The sequence below is a fragment of the Dreissena polymorpha genome, chromosome 7 (genome assembly GCF_020536995.1).
Source record: "Dreissena polymorpha isolate Duluth1 chromosome 7, UMN_Dpol_1.0, whole genome shotgun sequence".
Lineage (NCBI taxonomy): Eukaryota > Metazoa > Mollusca > Bivalvia > Myida > Dreissenidae > Dreissena > Dreissena polymorpha.
In genome coordinates, this window is record NC_068361.1 from 60387406 (window position 1) to 60406991 (window position 19586).

At 39.7% G+C, this 19586-nt stretch overlaps 1 protein-coding gene across 1 annotated transcript in view; it reads left to right on the forward strand.

The window, feature by feature from the left end:
- Positions 1-19586, forward strand: part of LOC127838223 (geranylgeranyl transferase type-1 subunit beta-like) — a 32628-nt gene that overhangs the window by 2161 nt on the left and 10881 nt on the right. The window contains exons 2-6 of the mRNA XM_052365815.1: positions 5266-5394; positions 10168-10225; positions 10895-11046; positions 17214-17346; positions 18326-18371. Coding sequence (XP_052221775.1) covers positions 5266-5394; positions 10168-10225; positions 10895-11046; positions 17214-17346; positions 18326-18371 — 518 coding nt within the window. The remainder of the gene's footprint in view (positions 1-5265; positions 5395-10167; positions 10226-10894; positions 11047-17213; positions 17347-18325; positions 18372-19586) is intronic.

The following is a 19586-nucleotide window of genomic DNA, read 5'->3' on the forward strand; positions in this document are numbered from 1 at the left end:
AATTTTTTTTAAACATCTAATAAATTACCCCACCCCACATTATTACCCCCCCACCCCCCCCCACCCCCCACCCCCCCCCCCCCCATTTTTTTTTAATCTTATAAATTACCACACCCCACATTATATTCCCCTCTCACCCCCACCCCCCTATACCCCCCCCCCCCCCCCCTCAATGTTTTTTTTTCAAACATCTTATTAATGACCCCACCCCCTCTCCCCCCCACCCCCTACCCCCCCCCCCCCCAACCCCCCACCCCCCCCCACCCCCCCCCCCAATTTTTTTTCTAAACATCTTATAAATTACCACACCCCACATTATATCCCCCTCTCACCCCCCTACCCCCCCCCGCCCCCACCCTCAATTTTTTTTATTATGTGTTATTCTTATATCTCTATAACTTAACCCCTACTGATTTCAAAGTCACTAGGTCAAACGTCAAATTCTCAGTGACAAAACCTGAGTTCACACAAGAGCTCTCACTACAACTCACAGCCCATATAGGGGGGCATGCATGTTTTACAAACAGCCCTTGTTAAATTCATTTTTTAGGCAATTAATTTTATCTTTTTTTAAATGAAATGCAATTAAAAGGTAGAAAATGATAAACATATTAAGATGACATTATAAGATGTTTAGTAACAAACAGAGCTCTTAGTATATGTATATAAAACCATGTTTTACTTTAAACAGTCGTCGAAATTCGCACTAGTCCGACAGCAAAAAACTAGTTTTTTTTATTTTGGTCTTGTAGGAAATCCAATATTACAAGCCCGACGTGCTTGTACAATTCATTTAACAAAACGAGTTCGAATTTCATTTTCAATATTTGTAAACAAAGTTTTGAGCCGCTTAAATCAACAGCTGCTTATGTTTTAACACACTGCGCGCACGTGCTGGGCAATGAGCCGATAATTGGATAACTGCGCATAAAGCGCATGGTTTTGTGGTTCCCGGATTATTATTATGTAAAATAAATCTTTTGCGTTTCGTTCGGGACACAGAGAATAATGGCCGAACAGTTGTCATTGAAGTACGTCGTTGAGGAATGCGAATCTGAGGTAAGTGTGATTGACGCATTTGTCAACTGGCTTTTTGTAGAATAACCTGGCACTAAATTGCTTATATATTTTCTGGTGGTTCAGGTTTGCTCTCTCTTTCACATGGATATATGGGATACATTTCTGCTTATTTTTTACCTAAACTTAATGTATATATTTATAATTGTGATTAAATTGAAATCCGTGTGTGAAATTAATTTCTTCTTATTTCAGGATCCGAAATAAGCCTGGCTCAGATGAAGAGGAAGCTGAGGATGAGGATGAAATTAATAAGAGAGTTGTATTGTGTTCTAAAGATTGAATAAATGAATGCTTCTTTGGGTGTTTTATGTTATGTTTATCTGCATTTTTAACAAAAATGTTTGGGCTAGTAAAATCTGACTCGGGCTAGTTCAAATTCCCATATTACTAGCCCCACTTGCTTGTAGATTTACATTTTAATTTCAATGACTGTTTAAATATGCAATTTTCATTGTATCTTGTAGTTTAAAAAAGAAGAAACAAAAATATGGACACCTTTCAAAGTAAAAAATACTTCATTGTTAATTGGGCCCCATTCCTAATCTCAAAACGTATATATCTTTCCTCTATATATTGGGGGCTAATGTCCGAGAGGGCTTATGTCCGTACCCCGAAATTCACACACAAGTTTAAAGCTTTAGATTTCAGAAATGTATGATGTTTTATGAAGAAGGAAAAGCAACCTTTGAAACTAAAAAACCCTTATTAAGAAATGTAACATAAAGTATGACTCTAGAGGAGGTTTGATTTCAAAGAGAAAATACTATTATGGTTATATGTCAGTAACTTACATATAACCTACTAGTATTTCCTCTTTGCAACCAAACCTCCTCTAAAGTTTCAAAGTCAATTAATATTAAAATGTTTATCATCTAAAACACAGTTTTCACAGAAATGTATCATAAAGTATTACTCTAGAGGAGATTTGAATTGAAAGAGAAAATACTAAAATCGTTCAGACCTACGACCTTCTGTATCAGTTCCGTCCATTTGCTGTTTCTCTTTCCTTCGCCAATTACGTGTTACACCAACCATCTATGGATGAAGCATTGAGCGCAACAGGTAATTGACAGATTAGGGATGTGTGTACAAGTTGATAAGAAAACATAGCCTAGGGGCTTATCTCCACTGGCGAGTAAATTAGCTCTAACCCCCGTGTTTATCAGGGGTGATAAAACACATCTGCGCATTTGTATTGCGGGGAAGTGTACTGTGGGCCCTTTCATGTGAGAAAAATTTGCATTAGGCCCATTATTAAAAGATCATAACTCGACAGCCAGCTGGGGGGGCCCGGGCCATTGGGCCCAGTGCCTGGGTACGGGCCTGTTTGTGAGGTAACTACAATACTGAACATTTACCATGCTCTAAAATATCCATTATATGCATCTTTTGACAATTTAAAAATATAAGAATTATAAAGGGTTGCAACATGAAACAATTGAATAATTTGAAGTGTTCTGTTGTTGTCCTTGTATTTTGTGACACTACGAGGATTGCTTATATATAAAGCATAAAATACATCACTGATTGTATGAGCACGAATGGCTGAGTGGTCTAAGCACTTGACTTTTACTCCTCGGGTCAGTGGTACAAGCTCAGTTGAGGGTTACTTTTTTTTCTTTCTTGAATTTTATTTTTGTTTTTTTACTGGAGCTTTTTAGATCCAATGCTTACATTTATCAATATAAAGCATTTAATGATAAACCTCAATAAATGTACATGCCAAAATCTGTGAAAAGGTCCCTTTAACTCTTTACCTCCTGATCTCTAGAGGAAAACCATATCCACTACACCACTGCGATCTTTTTCTTAAAGCAATGCTTTGACAATGGCAGGCATCCATAAGCTGACGTCCTTGTTTATTTTGTATGCCCCCGGTAGGGTGGCATATAGCAGTTGAACTGTCCGTCAGTCAGTGTGTCTGTCCGTCTGTCCAAAAAAAAACTAAAACGTTGGCAATAACTTTTTAAATATTGAAGATAGCACCTTGATATTTGGCATGCATGTGTATCTCATGGAGCTGCACATTTTGAGTGGTAAAATTTCAAGGTGAACATCATCCTTCAAGGTCTAGGGTCGAAAAAACAAAGTCAAGGGAAGTAATAAGCTTTAAATGGACATAGTTTTCTGACCTGCCCACGTATATATTTTTGTTAAATAAATCAAGGCATTGTGTTTCTGACAAACACATTGTGGTAAAAGGTCAAGGTTATCCTTTACGGTCTTCGGTAAAAAATACAGATTTAAGGGAAGTAATAAGCTTCAAAAAGGGAGAAAATGATTCAATATTGAACATAGCCTCTTTATGTATTTTGCATGCATGTGTATCTCATGGAGCTGCACATTTTGAGTGGTGAATCTACAGTCACGGTAGTGGCTTTTAATTATTTGCTACTAAAAATAGACATTTGTTACAGACAATTATTTTCAAGGGAAGTAATTTATATAATTATAAATCTCATATTATGTATTTCCTTACCAAGAATTGAAGTTCTTTTCACAGTTACTGTACAGATTTATTATTTTGATTATTTATAACCCAAATAATTGATTTGTCAATTATTTTTTTTTAAATGATATAATTATAATTTCTTTGAAGTTCATTACATACCTGTGGACTTAAATTATTTCAAAGCGGCGTTCGCATGAAGCTGCACATTTTGTGTGGTGAAAGTTCAAGGTCAAGGTCATCCTTTAAGGTCAAAGGTAAAAATAATAATTAATAATTTCAAAGCGGCGTTCTCATGAAGCTGCACATTTTGAGTGGTGGAAGTTCAAGGTCATCCTTCAAGGTCAAGGTCATCCTTCAAGGTCAGAGGTAAAAATAAATAAATTCAAAGCGTCGTTCTCATGAAGCTGCACATTTTGAGTGGTGGAAGTTCAAGGTCAAGGTCATCCTTCACAGTCAAGGTCATCTTCAAGGTGAAAGGTAAAAAAAATAAAAATATTACCGGTAAGCAATTTTCCTTCATTATGGGATTTTTCCCTGATAGCAATACAAATATTGTATTTGTTCCCCAATTTGGAAAATGCTATTAACCAGTACTTAATAAAGAAGAACAAAAATCAATATGATCATAGCACAAATATTATTTTCAGAAGCCTTAGCCAAAATTTACCAAATTTTAACCATTTGTCAATCAAGCGTGTCTTTCAGTAAAAGTTTGTCTGAAATATTAAAACTCAGCATGGAAAAGGGTTTTATTTTAAAATATCTGCAAGGTGGTGGAGACAGGAAACAGAAAGAAAGGTTATCAAAACGAGAAGCGGAAAAAATTGAGAAAAGGAAACAGGTGCAGAAAACGTAAGGAAAGCAAATAAAATCCATCAGATAATTTAGTTAATTTGTTTGCAGTTAAGTGTCACTATGTTACGTAGGTTGAAAAGGTTCTGGTTGATCATAACAACAAATATAGATATATATTGTTTTTAAATGCAGGGCGAGTAGATTAAAGTGAAGGGCAATTGATTGTTAGGCCTACTCGCCCTGCAGGGCGAGTGGCTCTGGAAAAATTCTTCAAGGCTTGGGGTATATAGGAGTGAGCTTGTCTGTCGGTCTGTCTTTCGGTCGGTCCGTATTCAGTGTCAGCTCTCTAATTTCAAGTTGTTTTCATCCGATCATCCCCAAACTTGGTCAGATGTTGTATCTAGATGATGTCTAGGTCAAGTTCGAATATGGGTCATGCTGAGTCAAAAACAAGGTCACAGGGTCACTTAGTGCTTTTAAACATTGAGCGTGGTGTCCGCTCTCTAATTCAAGTAGTTTTCATCCGAGATTCACCAAACTTGGTCAGAAGTTGTATCTAGATGATGTCTAGGCCAAGTTCGTACATGGGCCATGCTGGGTAAAAAAACTAGGTCATGGGGTCACTTAGTCAGTAACTTAATGTGTTTTAAACATTCAGCATGGTGTCCGCTGTTTTTTGTGAAGACTATATGCAAAATATTCTGTGTCAATGCTGCATGTGGAGGTATTGGTCACCTCTGTGACAAAGCTCTAGTTTTATTTGTTAGGCGTTTGCTCAATCCCTTCAATTTTTAAGGGCCCAAATCAGTTGAAAACTGGATCATTTTGTTGTGGCTTAGAGGAAAAAAAGGCCAAAATCAGTTAAACAACTGATCAATTTGTTGTGGCCTTGAAGAAGAAGTTTTGTCATAATAAGTATCAATGTTGTCTGATTCCAGAATGACCATAGCATTTTTTGCACTTTCTGGACTTGATATGTTGAATGCGCTGGATGTGATTGAAAAAGATAGACAAAGCATCATAGATTGGATTTACTCTCTTCAGGTTCTCCCAGATAAAGAAGGCAAGTACAAATTATCTTTCCACAATACATGCAGTTATGTCATATCGAGTCATTTTAATAATGTGTCAATAACAAATGTTGTCATTTACACTGAATAGGTCAGGTATGAAATGTAAGGATCACTTAGTGACTTGCATTTTATCTAAAATATTATTTTACTGGATTTCCTTTTGTATTTAACATTTTTAGCTCACCTGATTGCTCAGGTGAGCTTTTGTGACCAGTCGTTGTCCGTCGTCCGTCCGTCTGTTGTCAGTCCATCCACATTTGTTCGTAAACACTCTAGAGGCCACATTTATTGTCCGATCTTCATGAAACTTGGTCAGAAGATTCGCCCCAATGATATCTCGATCGAGTTCGAAACTGGGTCATGCTGGGTCAAAAACTAGGTCACTAGGTAAAAAAAAAGAAAGACCTTGTAAACACTGTAGAAGTCACATGTCATGCCCAATCTTTATGTAACTGTGTCAAAATGTTTGCCTTAATGATATGTTGGTTGAGTTCAAAAGTGGTTCCGGTCCGTTGAAAATCATGGCCACCAGTGGGCGGGGCAGTTTTCCTTATTTGGCTATACAGAAACCTTGTTAACACTAGAAGTCACAATTTTTGCCCAATCATCATGAAAGTTGGTCAAAACATTTGTTTTGTTGATATCTCGGACGAGTTAGAAAATGGTCCAGATCGGTGAAAAAACATTACCGCCAGTGGGCGGGGCATTTTTCTCTATATGTATATAGTGAAAACATGTGAACATTCTAGAAGTCACATATTTGGCCCGATTTCCATGAAATTTGGTCAAAATGTTTGCCTTAGTGATGTGTTGGTTGAGTTCAAAAGTGGTTTCGGTCCGATGAAAAACATTGCTGCCAGTGGGCGGGGCAGTTTTCCTGATTTGGATATAGAGAAACCTTGTAAACACTCTAGAAGTCACAATTTTTGCCCAATCATCATGAAAGTTGGTCGAAACATTGGTTTTATTGATATTTCGGACGAGTTTGAAAATGGTCCAGATTGGTGAAAAAACATGGCCGCCAGTAGGCGGGGCATTTTTCTCTAAATGTATATAGTGAAATCATGTGAAAACTCTAGAAGTCACATTTTTGGCCCAATTTTCATGAAATTTGGTCAGAACATTTGGAGTTCAAAAATGGTTCCGGTCAGTTGAATAACATGGCTGACGGGGGGCGGGGCAGTTTTCTTATATTTATATGGTAAAAAAAGCTTGTGAACACTCTAGAACTCACATTATTTGCCCAATCATCATGAAACTTGGTGAAAAGACTGGTTTTATATGTATCTCAGATGAGTTCGCAAATGGTCCCGATCGGTACAAAAAACATGGCCGCCAGGGGGGTGGGGCAGTTTTCCTTATGTGACTAGAGAGAAACCTTGTGATCGAACACTTTACAAGTCACATTTATTGCCTAATCATCGTGAAACTTTGTCAATACATTGGCTTTATTGATTACTCGGACAAGTTGGAAAATGGCTCAGATCGGTGAAACACGCTTTTTAGCTCACCTGATTGCCCAGGTGAGGTTTTAGGATTGGTCTTTGTCCGCCGTCCGTAAACACTCCAGCATTCACATTTCTCAAGCATTCTTTATCAAAGTTGCTGAAAAATCTTCAAGTTTGATAATGAGCAAAATCAATTAATTAATGCCATAATTATTGCCCTTAGATTGTTCAAATTTTCATTTTATTATACAAAATCCTTGTAAACACTCTAGAGGTCACAATTTTGTTTCGATTTTATGAATCTTGGTCATAATATTTATTTTTGTAAGCAAATTTTGATGTTTGATGAAAATATAGGTAACCAGGTCAAATCTTACAAAAACAAAAACACTCCATACGCCAGTGGTTTGGTTCAATAATGATGAAACTTGACCAGGATGTTTGTCTGGACAATATCTAGGTAAAGTTTGACATTTGGTAAAGATTGAATAAACCGACTCCTCTCAGGTGAGCGAACTTGGGCCATCTTGGCCCTCTTGTTACAAAGAATGCCATTATGAAAATTGACTATTGCTACTATTTTGTTCTTTAATTGAAAATAAATTATTAGCAGTTAAAGTACAACACATACCGGTACTGTATTAGCAGTTAAAGCACAACAAATACTGACAAAACCCTCTTTGTAAGAATTGAACAAAATAAATCACCTTCATGAATGAGTCACATTGTATGAAGATGGGAATTGTGCCATACATGTATGTGTAAGCGTTGCTCCAGACCAGACCATTTGCACAGTGTGATTGTGCCATACATGTAATGTATGTGTAAGCGTTGCTCCAGACCAGACCATTTGCACAGTGTGATTGTGCCATACATGTAATGTATGTGTAAGCGTTGCTCCAGACCAGACCATTTGCACAGTGTGATTGTGCCATACATGTAATGTATGTGTAAGCGTTGCTCCAGACCAGACCATTTGCACAGTCTGGTCAGGAGCTACCCTGTCTGCTATAAAGTCACAAAAGGTTTTGTGGTCTCATGAGCATGCATCTTCAGAGTATAAGGACGCAGAGGCAAATCTGGAATTACATTGATATGAGTAGCGTTCTGAGAAAACTGGGCATAATCCATGTGCGTAAAGTGTCGTCCCAGATTAGCCTTTGCAGTCTGCACAGGCTAATCAGGGACGACACTTTCCGCTTTAATGGTATTTTTCATTTAAAGAAAGTCCCTTTTTACTGAAAATCTAGTTAAAGCGGAAAGTGTCGTCCCTGATTTGCCTGTGCGGACTGCACAGGCTAATCTGGGACGACACTTTACGCACATGCATTATGCCCATTTTTATCAGAACACGACTCATGTTAATGTCCATTTTCCCATAAAGTGATTTTGATGTAGGACACTCTCAAATATTTGGGCACCATAAGGGGTCTGAGCAGGAAGAATTTCAACAAGATTTTTCGGCGTAAGCTGAATAAGCCAGCTTTTCACCCTGACTTGACCTTTGTAAGTGTCCAATAATACTCAAATAAAATTTCCCGCGGCTAGGTACGAATGAATACACTTCATTTATTCCATTGGCTGATTTGAGTATAACACCAGAACATTGGAAACATATCCGCGTCTTTGTAACACTGTTTAACTGCATGAAACAATTTTATCTCTAATGAAAAGGCCCAATAGATAGAACAGTTTTACAATCAATTTTTGACATAAATACAGTTTGTGCGTTCACCTTTTATTTTCAGAGAATTACCAGCGCAAAAGCGTTTAACTAAAGGCTATGTTGTCATATTTAGTACTTACTTGCATTGCATTTCAACCCGCGAGGTTTAGGGTCAATACGCGGTCATTTTGTGAAAGTCAGAGTTTATATACAGTTCATCACCGGAGTTCGCAAAAGGGGTTGCGATCATTGTGTCTTACTGACAATAACGTAGTGACTGTAATGCATTGCATTCCAATCCGCAAGGTATCAAGGTCAGTTTGCGGTCAGTTGCAGAAATCTTTATATAAACGCCGTCTCGTAAACTTTGTGCACTTGAAGTCTGTTTTGATCAGAAAGATACTAAATAAAGATATTCGGCGATATTATTGTGGTATGTCAATCATCGATTTTTAATATGGTTTCAAAATTTGCATGATAAGGACCAATTTTGATAAAATTAATTAGAAATATTTATCCATTTAGACCAGTTTATTAAGCATGACCACAATAATTCGCTATACTATAATTATGCAACTAAATAAGATTCGAGTATTGCCGGCTGACCTATATGCACTCGTTTATTTTCATGTTTCTTGTGTTTTTCTATTCTGTAATTATATAGATATCTGAGTAATAATATCACATAAAGCAAAATAAGCCACGAAATCTGGCGCAACACCCCGTAATTGATTTGCTTATGATGTAGCTAACAACTGCGCAGAAAAAAGGCATCCGCTACTTTTTATCTCATAGAGATAACTTTTGATCGTTCATAAACATCGACCAAAATCAACGCCGTATATCTTTTTTAAAGATATTTCTTGTTTATTTTTAATTGGATACAATCCATAACAGTCATATTGCAGGCCACAACAGATGTTGGTCCGATTTGCTGCATCTTCAGATTGTAAAATAAATTGAAAATATAATTTATAATATGTATAATAATTATAAAAGCTATGATAAAATAATAAAGTCCATTTACCCCAACTGATTTTTTTTAAATTACAGATGTAAGGGAATACAAATGCGCCAAAATATGTATCTTAGTTGTAAAGGGTTAACACAAGACACGTAATTAAAAAAAATCATTAACATAAGTCAGGGACAAACTAGACCAGATAATATTTAGAGAAAATAGTAAATGTATCTAAGGCATTGAATGTTGAATGACTTTAAATGAAGTGCGCAAAAATATTGTCATTAAATGTACATTTTTGCCAAAATATTGGAGCCTGATCTATTAGCTCAACTGCAATGGGATTTGTTTTGTTTGCATGCTGGTATTGAGAACTCTTTTTTTAAACTCTTTACCCCATAAGAAGCAAAGTGAAAATGGCTTTTGCAAACAGCATAAAACCAGAACAGCCTGCGAGTAAAACCCAGTCTGTTCAGGTTTTTATGCTGTTTGCTGCTCACCAGTATCTAAGGGTTGGAAAAAAGCCTTTAAAACTTAAATCTAGTAAGAAAGGTCTTTCACTAAATGTAACTTTCTAAGGAACTAGAAATGCGTCATAATACGTATCTAAGTGGTAAAGGGTCAAAGAAACAATGTGTTAACTTTTTCACTGTATTCATACTGTGTGCTGTGTCTATTACAGGTACAAAGAGTGGCCTTTGTGGCTTTAGAGGTTCGTCCACTTTGGGACATGCATTTGATGTACAAAAGGTGAGCACTTAACAGACCATATGGCCCTTTGAATAGTCATTTACCACATGCGCACAGAGACACACTGTCTTTATATATGGATTTTATGAAAAATCCAATGAATCATCCAATATCGAGTAAAAATCAATTTATAATATTCATTTACAGTATGAAGTGTCTATTTAACTTTTAATTTGTCAAAAGTACTAAATGCAACAGATAAACTACATATAAAATGAATTGTTGAAAAACATTGGCCATGCTCTGTGAAAAGGGGGATTAATGCATGTGTATAAAATGTCGTACCAGATTAGCCTGTGCAACACAGGCTAATCCACGATGACACTTTCCGCTTTTATTGTATTTTTCGTTTACAGATAGTCTTTTCTTAGCAATATTCCAGTTTAGGCGGAAAGTATCCTCCCTGATTAGCCTGTGCGTAGTGCACAGGCTAATCTGGAACGACACTTTACGCACCTGCATTTAACTCCCTTTTCACAGAGCACGACCCATATTGTTCATTCCAAGAGTTACGTCTTATTGCAACTTCACATTATAGTGTTATTGTTAGTAATTTACAAAAATGAATTTTACGAGAAATATGAAAGATGAATTAACATGAAACTGAAATCTATTTACTGGTACGGTTTTATGTTGTGTATAAAATTTCATTTAATACTACCTTTTCAGGCGAGTGAGAAGTGTATACCATACGATGGCAGCCATATAGCAATGACATATACTGCACTTGCATCTCTGCTGATCCTGGGGGACGACCTTGGTCGGGTGGACAGGACTGCTGTGCTATCTTCTCTGCGGACACTGCAGCTGAAAGATGGCAGGTATTGATGCTCAAGCTATTAATGTAAACCATACAACACATTCTGGAAAAACAGGGCTTAATGCATGCTCGTAAAATGTGGTCCAAGATAAGCCTGTGCTGTTTGCATAGGCTAATCTATGACAACACTTTCCCCCTGTTCTGTCTGCATAGGCTAATCTATGACAACACTTTCCCCCTGTGCTGTCCGCATAGGCTAATCTATGACGACACTTTCCCCCTGTGCTGTCTGCATAGGCTAATCTATGACAACACTTTCCCCCTGTGCTGTTTGCATAGGCTAATCTATGACGACACTTTCCCCCTGTTCTGTCTGCATAGGCTAATCTATGACGACACTTTCCCCCTGTGCTGTCCGCATAGGCTAATCTATGACGACACTTTCCCCCTGTGCTGTCTGCATAGGCTAATCTATGACGACACTTTCCCCCTGTGCTGTCTGCATAGGCTAATCTATGACGACACTTTCCCCCTGTGCTGTTTGCATAGGCTAATCTATGACAACACTTTCCCCCTGTGCTGTTTGCATAGGCTTATCTATGACGACACTTTCCCCCTGTGCTGTTTGCATAGGCTAATCTATGACAACACTTTCCCCCTGTGCTGTCCGCATAGGCTAATCTATGACGACACTTTCCCCCTGTTCTGTCCGCATAGGCTAATCTATGACAACACTTTCCCCCTGTGCTGTCCGCATAGGCTAATCTATGACGACACTTTCCCCCTGTGCTGTCTGCATAGGCTAATCTATGACAACACTTTCCCCCTGTTCTGTCTGCATAGGCTAATCTATGACAACACTTTCCCCCTGTGCTGTCCGCATAGGCTAATCTATGACAACACTTTCCCCCTGTGCTGTTTGCATAGGCTAATCTATGACAACACTTTCCCCCTGTGCTGTCCGCATAGGCTAATCTATGACGACACTTTCCCCCTGTTCTGTCTGCATAGGCTAATCTATGACAACACTTTCCCCCTGTGCTGTCTGCATAGGCTAATCTTTGACAACACTTTCCCCCTGTTCTGTCTGCATAGGCTAATCTATGACAACACTTTCCCCCTGTGCTGTCTGCATAGGCTAATCTATGACAACACTTTCCCCCTGTGCTGTCTGCATAGGCTAATCTATGACGACACTTTCCCCCTGTTCTGTCTGCATAGGCTAATCTATGACGACACTTTCCCCCTGTGCTGTCTGCATAGGCTAATCTATGACAACACTTTCCCCCTGTTCTGTCTGCATAGGCTAATCTATGACGACACTTTCCCCCTGTGCTGTCTGCATAGGCTAATCTATGACAACACTTTCCCCCTGTTCTGTCTGCATAGGCTAATCTATGACGACACTTTCCCCCTGTTCTGTCTGCATAGGCTAATCTATGACGACACTTTCCCCCTGTTCTGTCTGCATAGGCTAATCTATGACAACACTTTCCCCCTGTGCTGTCCGCATAGGCTAATCTATGACAACACTTTCCCCCTGTGCTGTCTGCATAGGCTAATCTATGACAACACTTTCCCCCTGTGCTGTCTGCATAGGCTAATCTATGACGACACTTTCCCCCTGTTCTGTCCGCATAGGCTAATCTATATCAACACTTTCCCCCTGTTCTGTCTGCATAGGCTAATCTATGACGACACTTTCCCCCTGTGCTGTCTGCATAGGCTAATCTATGACGACACTTTCCCCCTGTTCTGTCTGCATAGGCTAATCTATGACGACACTTTCCCCCTGTGCTGTCTGCATAGGCTAATCTATGACGACACTTTCCCCCTGTGCTGTCTGCATAGGCTAATCTATGACAACACTTTCCCCCTGTGCTGTCCGCATAGGCTAATCTATGACAACACTTTCCCCCTGTGCTGTCTGCATAGGCTTATCTATGACGACACTTTCCCCCTGTGCTGTCTGCATAGGCTAATCTATGACGACACTTTCCCCCTGTGCTGTCTGCATAGGCTAATCTATGACGACACTTTCCCCCTGTTCTGTCCGCATAGGCTAATCTATGACAACACTTTCCCCCTGTGCTGTCTGCATAGGCTAATCTATGACGACACTTTCCCCCTGTTCTGTCTGCATAGGCTAATCTATGACAACACTTTCCCCCTGTTCTGTCTGCATAGGCTATTCTATGACGACACTTTCCCCCTGTGCTGTCTGCATAGGCTAATCTATGACGACACTTTCCCCCTGTTCTGTCTGCATAGGCTAATCTATGACAACACTTTCCCCCTGTGCTGTCTGCATAGGCTAATCTATGACAACACTTTCCCCCTGTGCTGTCTGCATAGGCTAATCTATGACGACACTTTCCCCCTGTTCTGTCTGCATAGGCTATTCTATGACGACACTTTCCCCCTGTGCTGTCTGCATAGGCTAATCTATGACGACACTTTCCCCCTGTGCTGTCTGCATAGGCTAATCTATGACGACACTTTCCCCCTGTTCTGTCTGCATAGGCTAATCTATGACAACACTTTCCCCCTGTGCTGTCTGCATAGGCTAATCTATGACAACACTTTCCCCCTGTGCTGTCTGCATAGGCTAATCTATGACAACACTTTCCCCCTGTGCTGTCTGCATAGGCTAATCTATGACGACACTTTCCCCCTGTTCTGTCCGCATAGGCTAATCTATGACGACACTTTCCCCCTGTTCTGTCCGCATAGGCTAATCTATGACGACACTTTCCCCCTGTTCTGTCTGCATAGGCTAATCTATGACGACACTTTCCCCCTGTGCTGTCTGCATAGGCTAATCTATGACGACACTTTCCCCCTGTGCTGTCTGCATAGGCTAATCTATGACGACACTTTCCCCCTGTGCTGTCTGCATAGGCTAATCTATGACGACACTTTCCCCCTGTGCTGTCCGCATAGGCTAATCTATATCAACACTTTCCCCCTGTGCTGTCCGCATAGGCTAATCTATGACGACACTTTCCCCCTGTGCTGTCCGCATAGGCTAATCTATGACAACACTTTCCCCCTGTGCTGTCCGCATAGGCTAATCTATGACAACACTTTCCCCCTGTGCTGTCTGCATAGGCTAATCTATGACAACACTTTCCCCCTGTTCTGTCTGCATAGGCTAATCTATGACGACACTTTCCCCCTGTTCTGTCTGCATAGGCTAATCTATGACAACACTTTCCCCCTGTTCTGTCTGCATAGGCTAATCTATGACAACACTTTCCCCCTGTGCTGTCTGCATAGGCTAATCTATGACGACACTTTCCCCCTGTTCTGTCTGCATAGGCTAATCTATGACAACACTTTCCCCCTGTGCTGTCTGCATAGGCTAATCTATATCAACACTTTCCCCCTGTGCTGTCTGCATAGGCTAATCTATGACAACACTTTCCCCCTGTGCTGTCCGCATAGGCTAATCTATGACAACACTTTCCCCCTGTGCTGTCTGCATAGGCTAATCTATGACGACACTTTCCCCCTGTGCTGTCTGCATAGGCTAATCTATGACGACACTTTCCCCCTGTGCTGTCCGCATAGGCTAATCTATGACAACACTTTCCCCCTGTGTTGTCTGCATAGGCTAATCTATGACAACACTTTCCCCCTGTGCTGTCTGCATAGGCTAATCTATGACAACACTTTCCCCCTGTGCTGTCTGCATAGGCTAATCTATGACAACACTTTCCCCCTGTGCTGTCTGCATAGGCTAATCTATGACAACACTTTCCCCCTGTGCTGTCTGCATAGGCTAATCTATGACAACACTTTCCCCCTGTTCTGTCTGCATAGGCTAATCTATGACAACACTTTCCCCCTGTGCTGTCTGCATAGGCTAATCTATGACAACACTTTCCCCCTGTGCTGTCTGCATAGGCTAATCTATGACAACACTTTCCCCCTGTGCTGTCCGCATAGGCTAATCTATGACGACACTTTCCCCCTGTGCTGTCTGCATAGGCTAATCTATGACAACACTTTCCCCCTGTGCTGTCCGCATAGGCTAATCTATGACAACACTTTCCCCCTGTGCTGTCTGCATAGGCTAATCTATGACAACACTTTCCCCCCTGTGCTGTCCGCATAGGCTAATCTATGACAACACTTTCCCCCTGTGCTGTCCGCATAGGCTAATCTATGACAACACTTTCCCCCTGTGCTGTCCGCATAGGCTAATCTATGACAACACTTTCCCCCTGTGCTGTCTGCATAGGCTAATCTATGACAACACTTTCCCCCTGTTCTGTCTGCATAGGCTAATCTATGACGACACTTTCCCCCTGTGCTGTCCGCATAGGCTAATCTATGACAACACTTTCCCCCTGTGCTGTCCGCATAGGCTAATCTATGACAACACTTTCCCCCTGTGCTGTCTGCATAGGCTAATCTATGACGACACTTTCCCCCTGTGCTGTCTGCATAGGCTAATCTATGACAACACTTTCCCCCTGTGCTGTCTGCATAGGCTAATCTATGACGACACTTTCCCCCTGTGCTGTCTGCATAGGCTAATCTATGACAACACTTTCCCCCTGTGCTGTCTGCATAGGCTAATCTATGACAACACTTTCCCCCTGTGCTGTCTGCATAGGCTAATCTATGACAACACTTTCCCCCTGTGCTGTCCGCATAGGCTAATCTATGACGACACTTTCCCCCTGTGCTGTCTGCATAGGCTAATCTATGACGACACTTTCCCCCTGTGCTGTCCGCATAGGCTAATCTATGACGACACTTTCCCCCTGTGCTGTCTGCATAGGCTAATCTATGACGACACTTTCCCCCTGTTCTGTCTGCATAGGCTAATCTATGACGACACTTTCCCCCTGTGCTGTCTGCATAGGCTTATCTATGACAACACTTTCCCCCTGTGCTGTCTGCATAGGCTAATCTATGACGACATTTCCCCCTGTGCTGTCTGCATAGGCTAATCTATGACAACACTTTCCCCCTGTGCTGTCTGCATAGGCTAATCTATGACAACACTTTCCCCCTGTTCTGTCTGCATAGGCTAATCTATGACGACACTTTCCCCCTGTGCTGTCTGCATAGGCTAATCTATGACGACACTTTCCCCCTGTTCTGTCTGCATAGGCTAATCTATGACAACACTTTCCCCCTGTGCTGTCCGCATAGGCTAATCTATGACGACACTTTCCCCCTGTTCTGTCTGCATAGGCTAATCTATGACAACACTTTCCCCCTGTGCTGTCTGCATAGGCTAATCTATGACGACACTTTCCCCCTGTGCTGTCTGCATAGGCTAATCTATGACAACACTTTCCCCCTTAACTGTATATTTATTTAGAAGAGAAAATTCGATAAAAGTGGAAAGTGTTGTCCCTGATTTGCCCGTGCAATCTGCACTTTACGCACATACATGAAGCCCAGTTTTTCAAGAATGCAGTCCATATTGCTCATATCATTGTGTGAATATTGGCAGATGGGTGTAAAATCAATGTGTCTGCTTAACATCTCCATATGTGATGCTGATGTTTAATGCTCATCCCTTGACATGTATTTTAAGTGTTTGCCATCCTATACACAGAGTATATACTTTGACGTTGATTTAACCCTTTTTACTGTTGGTGAATGAATCTATCTCAACTTTACAATGCTGAATTAAACAACTTTTGGGAATGACATACTGTTAGTTGCCACTTTTTATCTCCAACTATCTGAGCTCTTTTTTCTTTCCCTTATTTTTTCACCAAAATATTTCTGAGCAACTTCTATCTTGACTTCAACCAAACTTTGTAGAAAGTATTATCATTATCAGGATGTGCCAGAGATTTTGTTTGCCCAAAAAGTACCAGTACCAGTGCATTCAACATGCTAGTTTTCCCAATTGGCTAAATTTGGAAAATGAGCACGAAAAACTCTGAAATAGGGTAAATTCATGTCATAAAATCTTAAGATTGGAAATTATGGGTATTTGTATTTCCTAGTTGCAAAATCCCATCGTAATATTTGTCCATGCCTTTTGGCTGGAATGTTTAGTTTTAGTGCTTAATTAATTAGTTCATTTGCAAACAATTCGCTTTTGAGACGAAATTGACATAACTTTTCTTCCTTTTGGGGAATTTTTCAGACAGTAATTGGGAATGTTATGATTTTTCTTTTATTTTGAAATTGCATTTTGTGGGGAATTTATAAAGAATTTAAAAAAATCGCCTTGTGCATACTGACTTGCAGCTACCGGCCTGTGAGTGAGCCCTCAGAGAACGACATGAGGTTTGTGTACTGTGCAGCGTGCATCTGCTACATGCTGGATGACTGGCAAGGGATGGACGTGGCCAAGGCTGCCCACTATATCATCAACAGTATTGTAAGTGGCATGTACCTGACAGGGGAATTTGGCCCAATTGCCAATCTCTAAAAAATATTTATTTTACAGAAACATAAAATCTTCGATTGAAGGTTTAAAAATTGTATAATGAAGTACAATCTTTATTTCATTTTTAGCTCGACTATTATATATGAAATATATATATAGTGGAGCTATCCTACTCACCCCAGCGTAAGCGTTTGCGTGCAAATATTAAAGTTTGCGTACTACCCCAAATTTTTCCAATGTCCCTTGACATATTGCTTTCATATTTTGCATACTTGTTTACCATCATGACCCCAACCTATAAACCAGAGCAGACCACTGTATCAAGCATTTTGACAGAATTATTGCCCCTTTTATACTTAGAATATGCATATTATTGATAAATCTATGTTAAAGTTTGACAAAACAACACTTCCCTGACATACCACAATGCACTCCACCCAAATCATCCCCCACGCCCAACACCAGAACCCCCCCCAACCCCCCCCCCCCCCCTAAGAATTTTTTTATATATATTTTTTCTTATTTTTGAAAGATCATCTATTAAATGATCACACACCCACAACCAACATTATACCCCCCCCCCCCTCTCCCCCCAACCTTCCCCCCAATTTTTTTATTTTATTTTTATTTTTGAAAGATCATCTATCAAATGATCACATAACCCACATTATACCCCCCCCCCCTCTCCATGATGGCTTACGTTATACTGTCAAGCACTCAAATAAATGAGCGCGCTGTCCTCTGACAGCTCTTGTCAAATTCAGCTCTTAGTTGAACTTTAGTAAATAAAATAGTTTAGTACACATGTATTTGCTAGCAAAATACAAACAGAATGACAATTTCCGAATTTTAGTCAAAACAACATGATTTTTCCCGATCCCAAAATTGTTGAAAAACAACAACAATGGATCTGTTAGGGCACATTGCTGTTAATATTTGGTAAATTCAAACTATCATGTTGTTTTTGCAGTCCTACGAGGGAGGTATAGGACAGGGACCAGACCTGGAGGCTCATGGTACAGTTCTTTTTTGACTTGTTATAAAGTAATAATATTAAACAGCATCTTAGTCAGATCAATATTGTCAGTTTTCTGTTAACCTTCTCAAAAATATCCTCTGCAATTTTAGCCAACCTGTTAAACTACAGTTTAGCTTCAATACTCACCCTGATTTCTTGTGGAACTTTTAGCCAACATATTTTACTACAATGCTCATATTCTTCCTGTGCAATTTTAGCCAACCTATTGATCTATTGTACTAATATACATTTCATGTGTAATGTTAGCCAACCTGTTTACCTAAAGCCCTCATATTGTTCATGGGTAATGTTAGCCAACCTGTTTACCTAAAGCCCTCATATTTTTTATGAGTAATGTTAGCCAACCTGTTTACCTAATGCCCTCATATTTTTCATGGGTAATGTTAGCCAACCTGTTTTCCTAAAGCCTTCATATATTTCATGGGTTATGATAATGTTAGTCAACCTGTTTGCCTAAAGCCCTCGTATATTTCATAATTATACATGTATATTTCATGTACAATGTTAGCCAACCTGTTTACCTAAAGTACTCATACATTTAATGTGCCATGTTAGCTAATCTGTTTACCTAAAGTACTAATATATTTCCTGGGTAATGTTAGCAAACCAAAGTGTAATACCAAAGTAATAGACCAGTTTTGAGTGAAATTGTTTATTAAATTGTATGCCAGTAATCAGAGTGTTATTTTCTTTTTCCCAATTTAAATTAAATTTACACTTAAATTCCCAATGTTAAGCGGCCCATCCACACACAATATCATTGTCAATTTATTTGTCAATAATGAAGATTGACATTTAAATTGATAGTGAATGGATGATATTGAAGACACCGTTAATGTATTGAAAAAAATCAGAGATCTCAAATACTTATTGATGCATTGTAATTTTTTATGTCCCCCACCCACTATAGTGGGGGACATATTGTTTTTGCCCTGTCTGTTGGTCTGTTGGTTTGCGCCAACTTTAACATTTGCAATAACTTTTGCAAAATTGAAGATAGCAACTTGATATTTGGCATGCATATGTATCTCATGGAGCTGCACATTTTGAGTGGTGAAAGGTCAAGGTCATCCTTCAAGGTCAAAGGTAAATAATAAAAAAAAAGTCAAAGCGGCGCAGAAGGGGACATAGTGTTTCTGACAAACACATTTTTTGTTAACCATGTTTTTCGAAGAAAAAAACTGGTTATTAT